The 15637-nt window shown below is 33.0% G+C and overlaps 1 protein-coding gene across 1 annotated transcript in view; it reads left to right on the top strand.

Moving 5' to 3' along the window:
• Nucleotides 1-14951: 14951 nt before the first annotated feature.
• The window catches only part of LOC137931120 (protein FAM32A), a 902-nt gene continuing 216 nt past the window's right edge, over nt 14952-15637 (top strand). Inside the window, exon 1 of the mRNA XM_068774519.1 lies at nt 14952-15237. Within this exon, the coding sequence (XP_068630620.1) occupies nt 15028-15237 (210 nt within the window). The 5' untranslated portion in view covers nt 14952-15027. The remainder of the gene's footprint in view (nt 15238-15637) is intronic.

Raw genomic sequence — 15637 nt, 5'->3', positions numbered from 1 at the left:
TTTGACTGCGATTTATATATTATCGATAAGTTTTATTTCATCGAATAATACCGTTTTACAAATGTCAATAGTATTACGAAACATATTAAATGCATTAATTATAAACTCGTGACAGAAACCCAATAAATTACTAAAATATTTTTTTAATGAATATTAGCTATCGATAAACGTTTGAATATCTTTTTATTATAAGTTCAAAAACGTTGTCCGTATTTAAATGTTATATTTGGTACTTAGCAGAGTATAATGTTTAGTCTGCTAGTATTAAAAATTATAAGTTTGAGATTTATTTTACTCGTGCACTAATTGTAATATTTTTACCAAAGTGTTATTTAAGTGCATATTGAGGCTACGTTATCAAGTTTTCCGTGAAAAATGCGAACGGAGCGGGTCGATACTGAGGCATCCCCCGCGTCCCGCAGGTGCGACGAGATAATCCAAGATGGCCGCCGAGATAGGACGTGACGTCACAGCGAACCCCGCTCCTCTCGCATCGCCCCGCGCGCGTCCTCAGAACATCACGCCACCCTCCTTAGATCCTTTCAGAAATCCCTCTTGTACAGTTAACAAAAACCACAAACTATAAGTAATCTATTTGTTTTTAATGGCAACGTCTGGGCGGCATTCTGTGAAAGCGTAAAACTAACCCGCTCATCTTAGTCATCATTTCAGCTATAGCATATCCACAGCTGGTTATAAATCGCCGCGAGAGATTTCCTACACGACGGGTTTGAAGATGTCTACAACCATCGTCTTCCGATGATCTCAACTAGGTTGCTGGTGCAAATTGTGGACGTCCCACGCTGCGTATTAATAATAATGTTTTTGCATCACCGGTTGCCTATTTTTTAAATATAATTAGGCTTTACACTCATACGCAAAATTCGTTATGATTATGAGTAATATATTTAGTAATACAAAAATTTTAAATTAAAACCTTCATACCGACTTTTGTGTTTATTTATTTATTGGACAAACAAGGAAAAACATGTAAGCATTTTTTCTGCGGACTGTACATAGGGGGTGAAGGCACTATGTGCTGTGAGCTATGTAAGGGGTTATCTCCTCAGTCGCTGCTCTATCTAAATCTGTATTATCGCAACACGCCGCCGAATAATTATTATTAGTTGTACAAACTGTGCTTACGTACTGAGTACCTGCCTGCATCGGCCATATTGATTCAATTTCATCTCCCGAAAGAAGAGAAAATTTGACTACTTTCATATTACGCGGTAGACACCTATATACTACGGAACAAAGTAAATAGATGTAATGAACTGTAATTATCAAAATCTAATTATTAAATAATGTCGTAACGTCGTTGATAAATTATCGAATTCCGACGTTTATCCTATTTACATCATTGACGACAGTAAGTGATGGATATCTAATATTGTTCATTCAATAATCTGTGTTCAACCTGAAATGTGTTATTAATATACTTTATTAAAATGAATTACAGAATATATATAAATAATAATTTTACTAAAATTTTCATACTTAATATCAAAGGTTATGACAAGTACACTTCAATAGAAAAACAATTGCAACAGCGGTTTTATCTGTCCACCTTGTGAGTGGACTTCCTACCCTGCGTTTACCGGACCGTGGTCTCCACTACAATGTCTTATAACCGCAGCAGTGTCTTTGTCTCCTTTGAAATAAATATATTTAGAGAAAAACCAATACAAAATAAGAAATTATTTACGTTTTTAATAGAGTAATAATTCAGATTTACTAAGCATTTAGTGTATAGATTTAGAATTACATTCAACTTTTCAAAACTGAAGTATTGATGTTAGGGATGATAACAAAATCGATAATAAAACTGTCAAATGTCCTTAAGTCATTAAGTTCTGTAAGTTCTGTAGTAATGAACAATCCTGTCCTCTTCAATAAGGACTCGTTCGGGGTAACGGAGCTCTTGACTGGAGGTGACGAGGTAACTCGACACCCGGCCTGCCCTATCACCGTCATCACAGCGTAAAAGCCACTTCGATTTGCGTAATAATTGTCCTACAGTTGAACGGGGCATGCTTCTATCCTATAATGCGAAGCTCGGGGCTAGCTTTAATGCATTTTTATATGAACTCTCGTGCGCTCTGAACAGCGTAATGTGAAGTGGTATGGCCTGTCTTATCTGTATCTAACATGTCTCTTTGTTATGTCGATTTTACAATTTTTCGTTCGAAAAATCACACGACGTTCTTATAAAAAGTAGTAAATATTTCAATTAAATTTATTTGTTATGGTCGCTGGCTACGATGTTGAATTTTTTGAAATAAAATATGATTCTAGTTCAAAAGAAAATATGAATAATTCAAATGGAAGATATTTTAAAAAATTGCCCAAAAGACTTCGCAGCGCTATGTTAAGAAAAGTAAAAAAAAAACAACGTGTTTCAGAGTATTCACCTTATTCATTATTTTAACGTCTACCTACAAAATTAAGTTTCGTATTTCGTGCATGGCTTTAAAATTTTATTATGTAATAATGTAATTATGTTTACTTAATAATGTGTTATGGTAGTGGCTTGGGTACGAAATACATTTTTTTCGACAGCAACATTCCTCATGCCATAACGAAAATATCATGAAATTATGTGGATTCGTAGTCGGAAGACGCTGAGTGCAAGCCGCTTCCGACCATTAATATTGGAAACCATGTGGCTGGACGTGCTACGCTGCGTTTGCCGGTTCTTGGACTCTACTCCAGAACCTCTAGGCATCAGCGGTTATTAACCCGCGTGCTATGCGGCTTGCGCTCGCCCACTTAATCTTACCAATCCAATGGATTACAACGTATTGTTTGTCAACTGACCTCCATATCTCTGATTCGGGCTCATAGGGAAATCCCTAGTATAGCTTAAAGTATTGATATATTCTGCAAACGTTATAGGGTGTTTATTTCAAATTATACGAGATTCTGTACTTGAGCTGGATATAAAATAAATTTGGCATAATATGTATCACTAATCTAGTAGTTATTTTCGATTTTCTACAGATAAAAGAAATATGGCCAGCTGTAGGCGTACTACAGCTGAAATGATGATGGTTATGAAACCTTATCTAGTAGACTTGCAATTATTTAATGTTAGATGATCTTTTTCCGTTTTTGCAACTTCAGAACTTAGGGTTAGTGTGACTTTATGAATGTCATTATCCACTTGCTGTCCTATGTGTGAAGGGATTAGAGTAGCTTGTGAAATGTAAACAGCTAAGAGTATTACTTGTAGCATCATCACTTTCCTTTTTGCTGCTTTTCTTTTGGAGGAGAAAGAGTGCCGCGAAACTTTCTTGCGCTTTTGTTACGTATAACAACAAATGTGGAAAGGGATGAAAGGCGATGAATGTAGTGTAAATGAATGCTGTGAGAATTATAGAAAATATGAAAGATGAAAGAGGGAAGAAAGAATGAAATTGTGAAGGATGAGAGAGAGAAAGAGGGTGAAAATAGGAAGGTTTATATTAAGGAAAAAGAGATCTCCAAAACCACATCGTAGAGGTCAGACAAAGACTCGTTTTCCTGTAGGACTACAATGTGCTTCCAAAAGCATTTCAATGTCGCGAATTAATTAACGTTATTCTTAGTACTGGTTCTTCTACGGATCTCTTTCTTTTTTATTTAATTATAGAGACACAAACTGCTCTTCTTTTACCATCAGCTACCATGTATCGAATCTACAAGTCATTACTAAAACTTCTCTGATCGAAGTTTTAATCTTTTTACGTCTATCCTATGATACATGAACAAATAAGTTTAATGGCATTAAATAATAAAGTAGGTACTCAATACCTTGGAACACAGCAAAAGTATTATTAACTAAAACTACGTAAATTCGTTGGTTTTTGTTTTCATTTATTTTCTTGTATATATTGTCATATCACGATGCTAAAACTTTTCACAAAAGAAGAATACTTATAAATAAAACATTTAAAACAAAGTAAATTTGGATAAAAATCTTACAGGATATATGGTTTGATTTACTGAACGTTTTACAGGGTTACATAGATGTAAAACCTTTAAAGGGGTGAATGCACATTTGTCAGCTAAAAGCTCGGAACTTTTTCACCATATATAAAGTGGCCACTTTGAAATATGTTACGTTAATTTGTTTTTTCTATTGGAATGTAATAAGCTAAGAACTATTGGTAATAAAAAAATCTATTTGAACAAATATTAAACAATAATTTCAATATGCAATACGAAATTTGAAAATTATCATTATGTTATTTATTATTTGTGATTTACACTATCGATTTTTTCACCTTTTAAAGTTTTTACAGCAATAATCAATCACACTGTATATTATAATCAATCACATATTCACTAACCTAATAATTGTATGTTCTCTCTGAATACTTATAAATAATACAATTAAACTAAAATAAATTGAGATAAAAAAATTACTGCCTATTGTTTGTTTCATCGAACTGAAAAAGTAAATAGTTGGCTATTTATAATTGTTCTTAAAAATCAAAATAAAATGTTTTTAATTGAATCAGCACCTTAATATGTAAAGTCATTTCTCTATTTATCAATACGTGTGAATAAACGAAATTGATATTTATTTAATTAGTAGTGCGGCATTGGAAGCTCGTAAGCTCTAGGCACGCTAAGGGCGGGCATACACGCGTCGAGTCGCGGCGGAAACGGCGTCTAACCGGATATTGTATCGCAGCTTCATCTCCGGCGAGCTTCCTATTCCGGCGCCCGCCCCCCACAAGCCCGTGCCGCGCCTAATTACTCCGTCTTATACATTGACACATTAATAGTTGTTCAGAAAATGAGAATTAAACATATATACATATATCAAGCGAAAGGTCAATTTCTACACAGTTTGTCATAAATCATCTTTAAATCATTGTACTCACCACGACACTTCGTCTCTCTGTACGTATTCGAGAGTTTGAGAAGATAAAAAGAAATATGAAAAAACTTATTCTGAGTTGTGATAGCCTATTGGTATAGGTGGCTCACAATCGTAAAAAACAGATTTGATACCCGACTGACGCAAACTGTGTGAATTCTACTAACAAAGAGTAATTCATTATTATCATCAATCTATGTTTTTTAAATATTCATAACTACTAACTGTCGCGACACTTACTACAACTATCAAAGGGATAAATTGAGATCAAGGACTTAGTGTAAAATTTATTTAATTTAATTTAATATTCTTTATTGTATACGTTAGGGTACATTTAAATAGTTTCACAATAATGTATGAAAAAGTACAAAGGGCGGTCTTATCACACAAGGATTATTGTTAATATTTTAAGGTTTTTCATGTCAATACATAGATAGATAACAATTTATTTAATGTCACAAAAAACTATTCTAAAACAAAACCTAAAACAGGGTTTCGAATAAAGATGTTATTGTTGTTAATAAAATATAATAAGTATTGGTGTAGAATTGTACTTAAGCATCTGTTTAATGTGTTATAAATAGCCCGTAAGACCCCTTTGAATATTGTATATGAAAAACAAACATCGATGACATAATTAACAAACCGCACGGGATGCAGCGCCGCGAACAAGTCCAACAAATGTCACCGTCGATAAATCTCCACGAATTGATTCGACCCCGCGTGAACTGAAGACGAGGGCAATTAAAACCGCATTGCTTGCGTAATGACGACAGTCGCGATTTATATGCGCGTACCCACATCTGGCCATTAACCGAGCAACCACCGCAGACGATAGACGTGTACCGCACACCCGACTGTCATACAACTGCCAATAACATTACCACATTCTCTTCTTCAAAGGCCCAGGTCATTAAAATAAATATCGTAGTTGTCAAACCAATTTCTACATGGCAATTGATCATAGTTTTTTTTATTTTGTCTGTAATTATGCCAGTTTCCTTGCGATGTATTATGACCTTGTTAAACATTTAAACGCATTTATTTATATTTCACACAAAATGTGCTATTGATAATGCAAAGTGTAAAGCTTTAAAGAAGTCAATGAAAATCATTTGTGAGCGAAAAATTTTACGTTATATAAACTGATCTCACTAAAATCTGTTGCATTAGTCTTTTTGTTTACTGGAAAACGACGTACATTATTTCTGAAACCATTGATTTTTGAATAGGGTGAACCATACATTGGTTGATAGCAAAGGGATGAACCCATAAAGCTTCTATGCCTATAACTTTTCTCATATTGTGTATATTATTTTCATATATTAGATTGAAAAAGTTTATGAAACAAAAATATAATATATATATTGTATATATATATATATATATATATATATATATATATATATATATATATATATGTATTGAAAGTGATCGCAAAATAAAATCCGAGTTTGTTGTGAGCTCGCGTCGGATGAAGGGGCGTTTAAAAGTTTTGTAATTCGTATTTTTACTTTAAGCTCAATTTGATACTAGTTTTTATCAAATTCAGCTCTCTTGGCATTCCCATACACAAGTCATCTTATAAACGATTTAGGTGAAATGTAAATACATGAATATCAATGAGCCCAAAAAAATACTTAAATATTTTCTCTTTCTTTATGCACATTTCTAAAAATCCTAATTCACTGTGCAATGCTTAATGCTTACAGAGCAGTGCAAAATTACACTAGTAAAGCAGTCGCTTTAGTTAAAATGTATGTACATAAATGATTTCACCACAATCGATTTCTTCATAATCGATTTTTTTTATTCAATCTTCACCTGCACTTCACGATTTTGCAAAGATTTATCGACCAAGGAAATCATATCAGAATTGAAATTCTGGTGAACTGCCAGGTTTTCATCACGATGAAGAATAACTATCCGTAGGTAGTTAACTATATCTTACGCGCGGTAGAGCGGTTCCGGTCGGACTGAAACATATTGAATTTTCAGTTGGTAACACCATATGGGCTAGACGAGGATGATTTATTTTTAATTTTTACCTTTGATTCGCTTATTTACATGGTTATTAGCTTTTTATGTTTTCAAAATCGGGATCCACATCTGGACCCTAGCAAGTTAAATATAAATTACTACAAAAAAAATATCAAATTCTTTTTACATATTTTAAAAAAAAGTTTTTCAAGATATAATAAAAGTAGACAAACATCTGGCAACAATTAAACTTCAACACGACGGTGTGTGCGGTCGATAACATTAATTAAGTAATTACATGTCTATTTATAAACGTAATCAATTACAGCGACATATATGGGGAATATATTCATAGAGACGGTTACTCAATATTTATGGATACGACGGCTTCGTATTTCATAAGCGTGCATTTTGTTGATAAATGATCACAACATTATCTTACATGAATGTCTCGCAGTTTAATTAAACTAGCAATGGATACAACGTGACATACGAGAATGTTTGTGATATAAAAATAATTTCGTAAAGAAAAATATTTTTTTAAGTATTATAGTGAAACTACAATAAGCGCAGTACCCTAGAAGTAATAATAACCTAATTATGAGCACACCAATTTATATTGACAGTAAAAATTCATTTATTCAGCATTGGAACTTTTAACACGACTTATTGATTGTCAACTTTTTTAACGTAAATTATTTTTGACTTTGCGTCGCAATGAGTTACAGTTGTGGAGAAGAAGCAGGAAGTATCTGCAAAACAACAAAAAGTGAAGCGGCATAATGCTTTCATATTAGACCTAATAAAATGTACATTTTTAGTTAATCAAAATGTATTAGAACTAGGTTTTTGACTTTATTGCACCGTTGACATTATAATGTAGAGGAACTGTTGAACTACTTGTCGGCTCTTCCCAGCAGATCCGAGATGGTGCTAGCTTACTCAAGGACTGGCTGCGCGCCCTTTTTTATTATGTTTTAAAACAATTATCGGTCCAAAAGTGCATGTACCCGCTTCTTTTTAAATAATATTATGACTATGAATTTTAAATTAAAAAAACTCACACGCAACCTTTTTTGACTGATCTTTGTGGAATATGTGGTTATGTTTAATTTCTTCATAGTAAAACCGCTGTTGGGAACTAACTCGGCCCCTAGGATCTTCTCCAGAACGTACCGGTGCCACTGGATGCTATGTCTAGGTATAATCCGGGAGAAGCTAGGCCACCCCCGGCACTCTCGCTGTACCATAGCACTCCCTAATTACACTTTAGTAGACAATGAAGGCCCAACCTCACCGCACGCAAACAAGACGCCACTTCTAGTCGTCCTCTACGTCAAGCATGGGTTACCGTATTTGTCTTATGAAAAACCCAGAAAATGGCTCATATTTTTTAAATATAAAATAAGGTAAAACCATTACGATTTATATCTCAACTGATAATATAATTCTTTTTTACTGTCACACATAGCAAACTACAAAAGGAATCCATCACGAAAAGCACATTGGCCCCATTAAGAAAATATACATTTCCTTTTTGTATATATCATTAGCTATGCTCGAGATAATTATACGGTATCAAAACAGAAATAAAAGGATCCGTAAGCGAAAGAAAGTTACCGATATAGATCAACGGATTGGCAAGTTTAAATGGCAAAAGGCAGTGCAAAATAGGGCGAAGAACAGATACCTGCTGTACCTTCAAGGTACTAGATAGGAGGCCACAAACCGGCAAGCGCGGCATAGGACATTCACTCACAGAGTCGACCTTATTAAGCTCATCAAAAGACGCTGAATACTGGCCGTTTCCAACCGGTTTCTTCCAATCTTTAATGAAAGCCTATATCCAGCAGTGAACGTCCTACGGATGAAATGATAATGATGATGATATGTTGCGGACAATTCCGATCGGATATGGCGCCTACTTCTGATTAAGTAGATTTCAATTACTTAATCTCACCTCGATTTATTTAATAATAAATCTATACAAAAATCCATTGGAAATCAACCTTATTTTATTGATTATCTTAAAATAATTTCAGATAAACGAAATACCAGAAGTATATGCAAATTATTTGAAAATATTTTTTTTTTGTAACTCGACTTGGAAATTTCTACAACTTAAAAATACAGATTCAATATATTTTATTAAAAGAAAGCAGGTACATACGTAGTATATAGTACTTAAATTAAACTTTTTTTCGATGAATACTACCACAGCATGTACGCCGTAACATTTAAAGGTATATGATGCATCACGGTTGGGATAATTAAGAAAGTTAAACTTTTTATGCATTGGATATAATGGCTGAGCTTTGTAATTGCAACTTGCTAGTGACTTACTTCTGTAATCAAATGAGCAATGTTACTGAATAAGCTCTTCAGAACCTGAAAAAAAGGTACTACTACAGCGTATCATTTCTACTAAACTGTTTTACAGTAGTATGACAATAAATAAATAATAAAATGTAAATATAAAATTACCATCGATGAAGTTAAGCAAAATGTTATACTACGCATTAATATATTTCGATAAACAATTACTTTAATTCGGTCAATATTTTTTTCCACTCCATCAGCATCCCGTTCAGTGATTCAAACACAATTACATCTGTTATTTAAAGCTAAACTATCGCTGGGTCGGTGGCACCCTCGTACTCCAGGGCTCATTTAACTCCCTCTATCATAAACGACACAATAACTGACTGGTTGTGGGGCGGCCGCGAGAAACTGATTGCCGTTATTTAAACGGCAGGCGTTCGCTGCGATTCTTTTGTTTATTCACACGATATTAAGTTTATTACGAGAATTACACGAGAACTCAACTACTATTACTTTAAAAGATAAAAATATAAGTGACTTATAATAGATAATGAGGTCAATTAAACTTAATTCTACTTTAACTAGAAAAGAGTCAGACCAGTGAAGTGACTCATGTATTAAATTCATTAGTATTAAATATAAATGATTGTATTTATTTAGAATTTTTTATACAGGAATGTACATTTGAATATTAGGTTATTAACAAAAAAAGAACTCATGGCTACCTTAATTAAATTTTAAAATTTTCTATTTAAGGAACAAATATTTTAATGTGAAAAATAGTACAAAGAAAAACGAAAAAATATTCAAAAGGCCGTGTATTTCACTGAGCCCCTAATCGGTTCCCACCACACTAAATTTGAATAAATCAATCAAACTTTGTAACAAAGATCATAACTCGCAGACGAACGACTCCTGAAAAACTTAAATTACTCTTTTTTTCCGCATTACCAGTGCGAAAAATCTTCTTGACGGCCTGCGAAATTGATGGCGTCGGAAAAGAAAACTGGCAACTCGGAATCCGGCAAACTTTTTACGTCAGCCGAGTTTCACTTAAAGAAGTTTCTACATCCATTTAGAAGTTGTTCCTATACGACAGACTGACAAATTTTAATGAACCCAAGAGGGCCGCTAATGTCTGCGCTCTGCGTAATGGGAAAACTTCGCGCGTCAACCCCCGTCGACTTACAGCCGACATTTTACTACGCGTTGCCATAATTTACATCCGAATAAGTCTTAAATATAATCATTGATTATAATATATAACAGACATCACCTTTTTAGTTTCTATAATATGATAGACCTGCAATTTTCTTTAAGAGAGTTCCTAGATCTATATCTAGGACCTCTCTTAAAGAAAATTTTAATTAAGAAGTTATTATGACGGCATATTATTATATGACATATAGGATTTATAATATAACAACCTGGTCTATGTACATAAAAATATTAATTAATTTTAAAACATTGCGATATTCATAACGTTCGAGCTAAAAATAAAGATAGGCTAGCCTTTCTTTAGGCTCCACAAAATTAGTTAGTCTTGTGGCCAACTGTGTACGGTATTACCAAACGCTCACGTGTAATGGCTCTAAATTAACTTGTAATAAATTTAAGTTTACTAAACAAAAACTTATAAGAAATCTTATTATAGTGTAGAGAATTTTCTATGTAATATAATAAAGCTTGGGAATAAATTACTCTTAGAGGAGAGACTCATTACCACTTAAAGGCTAAACCCCTCTACCCCCCATTTCCCCACGAGTTTGTTCTTCTCAGATCAGGGCACCTTGTAGCTTTAAACTTATCCTTGAATGTTCCCATTACAGGGGCGTTCAATCTGAATCTAGTTTCAGTTAAATTGCGCAATTTCGGCAAATTTACAGCTAGATATTTGCACATTAACAATATTAACAGAAGACTAATAACAAGTTTTCACTTAAAGAAAGCAGTGCGCTCTCGATTTAAAACATTAAAAATTGCTTATATAAAGAAATATTATAATAAGTACATAAATGAAATATATAATACATAAAATTTTGAATTATAAAAGCAAGTGGTTTTTTTTGAATAATAAGTACATAGCTACCTATAATAAAATATATATACTGTCCTTCGTACCTACCCTTTTGAGTCTCGAAATAATGTCTAAGTCCATGTGATGCATTATATTGATGAACTGGTTGCTGTCTCTTATTGCATTTGGTGTAAAAACGGCATTTTCGATTAAAAGGTTTGTTTCATTTAATTTTGTATAACAAAATGAAACCACATTTAAATATGAACAATTTCATGTCTCGGGACGCAATAAATGTACGTAACTCGTAACATAAAACCCCTGGGCTCGGAACAATAAAAAGCGCAATCATCCCGTCGCGTGTCATTCAAACTCTTTCATCGAACACACGGTGTTCGGTGTACGTTACATTATAAATTTCAACATAGTCGTTTGGTGACCAGCGAAAAGTCATTGGGGAAACGATGGCGATTTAAACGTCTAACCCCCGCTAAAGGGCGGCGCGGGAGTCATCCATCATAAGCTTTACATATGTTTGAATAAAGCTCGTGGGAAAAGGATTTCCTCTCAGAAGTCAATGCGGTGCGCAATAGTGTAGGGTGACCATCTATCCAATAACCTTTAAAATAAATAAATTTCATTAATTTTCCATTAATAATAATATAACACCTTAATTTCGTCTTGAAATTAATAAATCCTTCATGGGCTTGAGTGTGCATTAATTATAAAGTTCCACAACATATTTCAAACCTCCCTTTTCTTATTATTAACCCTAAAATTAAAATCTTATTACATACTATTTAAATAAATCTGTTTACAGCAGTGTCAAAGTAGATTTGATGAATCATTCACATTGTTGATATTATAATGTAGGTTTCAAACATTGTTAAATTTCATTTTAAAACAGCTATGGTTGAGGTTTTGGTCGGATCTTTTCAGCAAATCAGCATTTCGAGCCGGTGGTGGTGTGTAAATGCCTACTTGAACAAAGATACTTTGAATTTGAACTTTAAAAAAACAAACTGCAAAAATCAAAAACATTTTTAGTGTTATTTACGCTATAAGGCAGATATTTTTTTTAAATTGATATTATTTTGTTCGCATAAGTATATTACAAGTATCTCATATGTATTTAATTTTATTAGATAGTCATTCATATTTATCCAAGTTCGACTTTAAAATAAATTGAACAGATCTTTCTTTTTCCTCTTGCAGGAAAAATAATGTAACTTTGGAACTGTTTAGGACATTTTAGGATTTTTTCCTAAAAAAATGAAATTGTGGTGACAGTACACTACAAATAGCGGATTAGGGCAGTTTGGCAAACAAGGCGTCGCCGGCGTGTGCCGTCGCCCTAAAACTAATGCTGTATTAATGTCTATTAGGAGCCACGTATTGTTCTGCTGCTAGACGATTCATTCACGTTTATCCCGCTAATGCGACGAGCTAAGCTTACTACTTCAATGCGGAGACGTTAATATATATACAAACATAATAAATAATTGTACGTGCGAACACGCCGATGAGACGCACTTTAAACGTATGTGAAGACTCCATCAAAGTAACCAATATTTAGTGTATGAACGAAAAGAACTTATTTTAAATAATTGAAAAGTATTACTAATTAAAAACGCCAAAAACAACACTTACAAATAACACAAACATAACAGAGAGCTGAATTATAATTGTGAGTGTGAGTAAAAATTGCTTTTGGATTTCTTTTTGGGAATCTAGCTTAAACACTACCGTGTCGTCATATATTTTTCATAAATGAAAGAATTTCTTCTCAAAGTAAGAATTTCTTTCTAAACCTTTAATAAAAAAAAAGATTTTCTCCTGCTCTCTATGTAGATTAGAATATTATTCTTACACGCAATATAAACACAATAATAAATATCATGTTTTTAATTCGCTGCGGAAAAAAATAATAATATGTTAATAAGTTATAATTTATCCCTTATTTTCAAAAACCATTTAAATTTCGGAACATTATAATTTTGGTGGAGATTTTCTTAAAATTTCTCCCCTGGTGGGGCCAATCACTTCCATCGTTTTGGCTTAAAATCATATATCTCATGACGTTCAATATTCTAGGCGGCTATGTCCTTTGACAGAAAGTAAACATCCTGTTCATCTTTCTAATATAAAAAAACACAGACGATAATAGAGAGCTCCAAATATAACCTAATTTTATTACTGGCTTACTTACCTAAAAAAACCTTAAAGCTTTCGTTACAGTTTTATGCTTACCTAAGCACACAACTATAACGAAATTTTGAATTTTTAATAATAAAATTAATATAATCTTGAAATCATTTTTATTCGCAATGAAATCTGAATTTAGTAATTACTCATTTTGTAATAAGCAAATACTTGAAGTAAAATTGGCAGTGTTCCAATGAAAAAGATGGCTAAGGCATTGTGTCAATACGTTGGTGCAATTTTTCCAAGAAATTTCGAAACAATGTTGTTAGTATTGCTGCCTAATTAAGTATTTTTATGTATATGCAGCTATTAAAAAAAAACTTAGACTCGAGGCAGTTTGCTGCTATTAAATGATGATAACATATAACGTTCGAATTACACCAAAGGAATGGTAGAATGAGTTCATAAAACATTACGTATATATCTTAAAATTTATTTAAGGGATAGCACAATGTTGGAACCAATTCTTAATATTACTATACCAGACAATCTGATTAGGCGCAACGAATATCTCATTACATATGACACGATTCCACAAAGCGATCTCATTACCACCGTTTCACTTTACACTTCCTGTCTATTCGTGTGCAATCTGTAGTGAGCAAATCCGTTAATCTTATTTGGAGGGTAGGAGTGCACGTGGCGCCACGTGGCATGCAATCAAACTAATCTCGACGTCGTACGCGTTGGCGGGATAAGCGCGTGCGCCGTCGCGATAACGCCAAGGAACGCCATTCATTCCCGCTCTTTTGTCGCAAACAATTGCTTAGTTATTTATAATATTTTGCCATAACCTGCCACCCTCGCTACTGTATACGTTTGAACTTAACCTTATAATAACAAAGAACTTAACATTATTAATATAGTTGTGAAGAATGAATATATATATAATGAATATATATATAATGATATATAATGAATGCAATACAGTTGTACTAAAAATGCTAGAGTAATGAAACCGGTTCTTCAAAATCCGTTTTTTATAAGTAATATATTAAACGTCTCAAATATTATATTGAATACTTTTTCTTAATCTATTTAGAATTTACATCAAAAGTTGATATATTATATTAAAAGAGTGTGTTTTATTAATAATGTTTTACGATGTTTTTACAATGAACTGTGTGCATTCAAATTACAAAGAAGTGGAAGGACACTAATATATCATATGGTCTAAATCCTTATAACATTTCTTTATAAGCAGCTTCATTATTTGCTTGATGTTGGTTTTATAGCTTTAATCTAGGTTCGCTCTTATTAAACACAAATATGTTCTTTGTTAGTACCATTTACTACTCTCGACAAATTATTTATATTCCTCGATCGAAATTTTTTTTTTAATTTCAATAGTAATAATTCTTGTCCCATTTTTTCGCTACAAATTTATGTGATAATATTTATTATTATTTTAACCTTTTCTACCAACGTGTAAAGAATCAGTATAAAGCAAAAATTACCAAACAACTTCTGAGCGTTCAGTTTTTTGCTGGCAGCTTTCTTTTTAACTGTTTTTTAACTGGCAATATTCACATAGTCATAGTCAATGTGTCATCTGTTGAAACTGACAAGGTTGTCAGTGCTCTATTTCGAAAGCATCGACTATATATGAAAACAAAGAGTTATTTTAATAAAAATGGTAGAAGAAGACGAATATGCTTGTGTTAACAGATCACAGTTAAAAATTAAAGATAACGCTGGAGTTAAGAAGAAAAAAAAGAAGAAGTCTAGCAAAGAAACACAAAAGGCCATCGAAGAGGAAGTAAAGCAACAAATAAAACAGCAAAAAAAATCCGATGAAAAAACAAAAGCTGAACTAGCTTTTCTTAAGATGCAAGAAAAAATGGTATGTTTTTATTATTTTTCCATCATCGTCATCGTCACAGCCCATTGACGCCCCTGGAAAGATATACAAATATCGCCACGCTTAGTAGACAGATTGGAGATCACAGTGTGATATTATGGTAGGCCATGGACGCTGCTGCCCATCCTATGTAAACTTGTTTTTGAGCAGTGACAATCCTATATAAATAATGCAATAATTGATGATTGAATTCCGGAAATGGGATTCGGCCTAAGATCGCAAGTCTCAGCACCTTACCTTTGGGATAATAATGCTCAATGTTTCTCTAAACTTATCTTATCGACATTTATAAGAATTATACATTATTTTATTTCGTATTAAACGTTTATTAAATATTGTCTGCCCTACCTACATACTGTAAGCAATTGCAAAAAAAAGTTGT

This window comes from Battus philenor, unplaced genomic scaffold (genome assembly GCF_028537555.1).
Source record: "Battus philenor isolate CCGP_79_NKW_IND1 unplaced genomic scaffold, ilBatPhil1.0.hap1 SCAF_7, whole genome shotgun sequence".
In the NCBI taxonomy this organism is placed as follows: domain Eukaryota; kingdom Metazoa; phylum Arthropoda; class Insecta; order Lepidoptera; family Papilionidae; genus Battus; species Battus philenor.
Note: the sequence above shows the minus strand (reverse complement) of the source record. Positions and strands in the feature narration are given on the sequence as shown.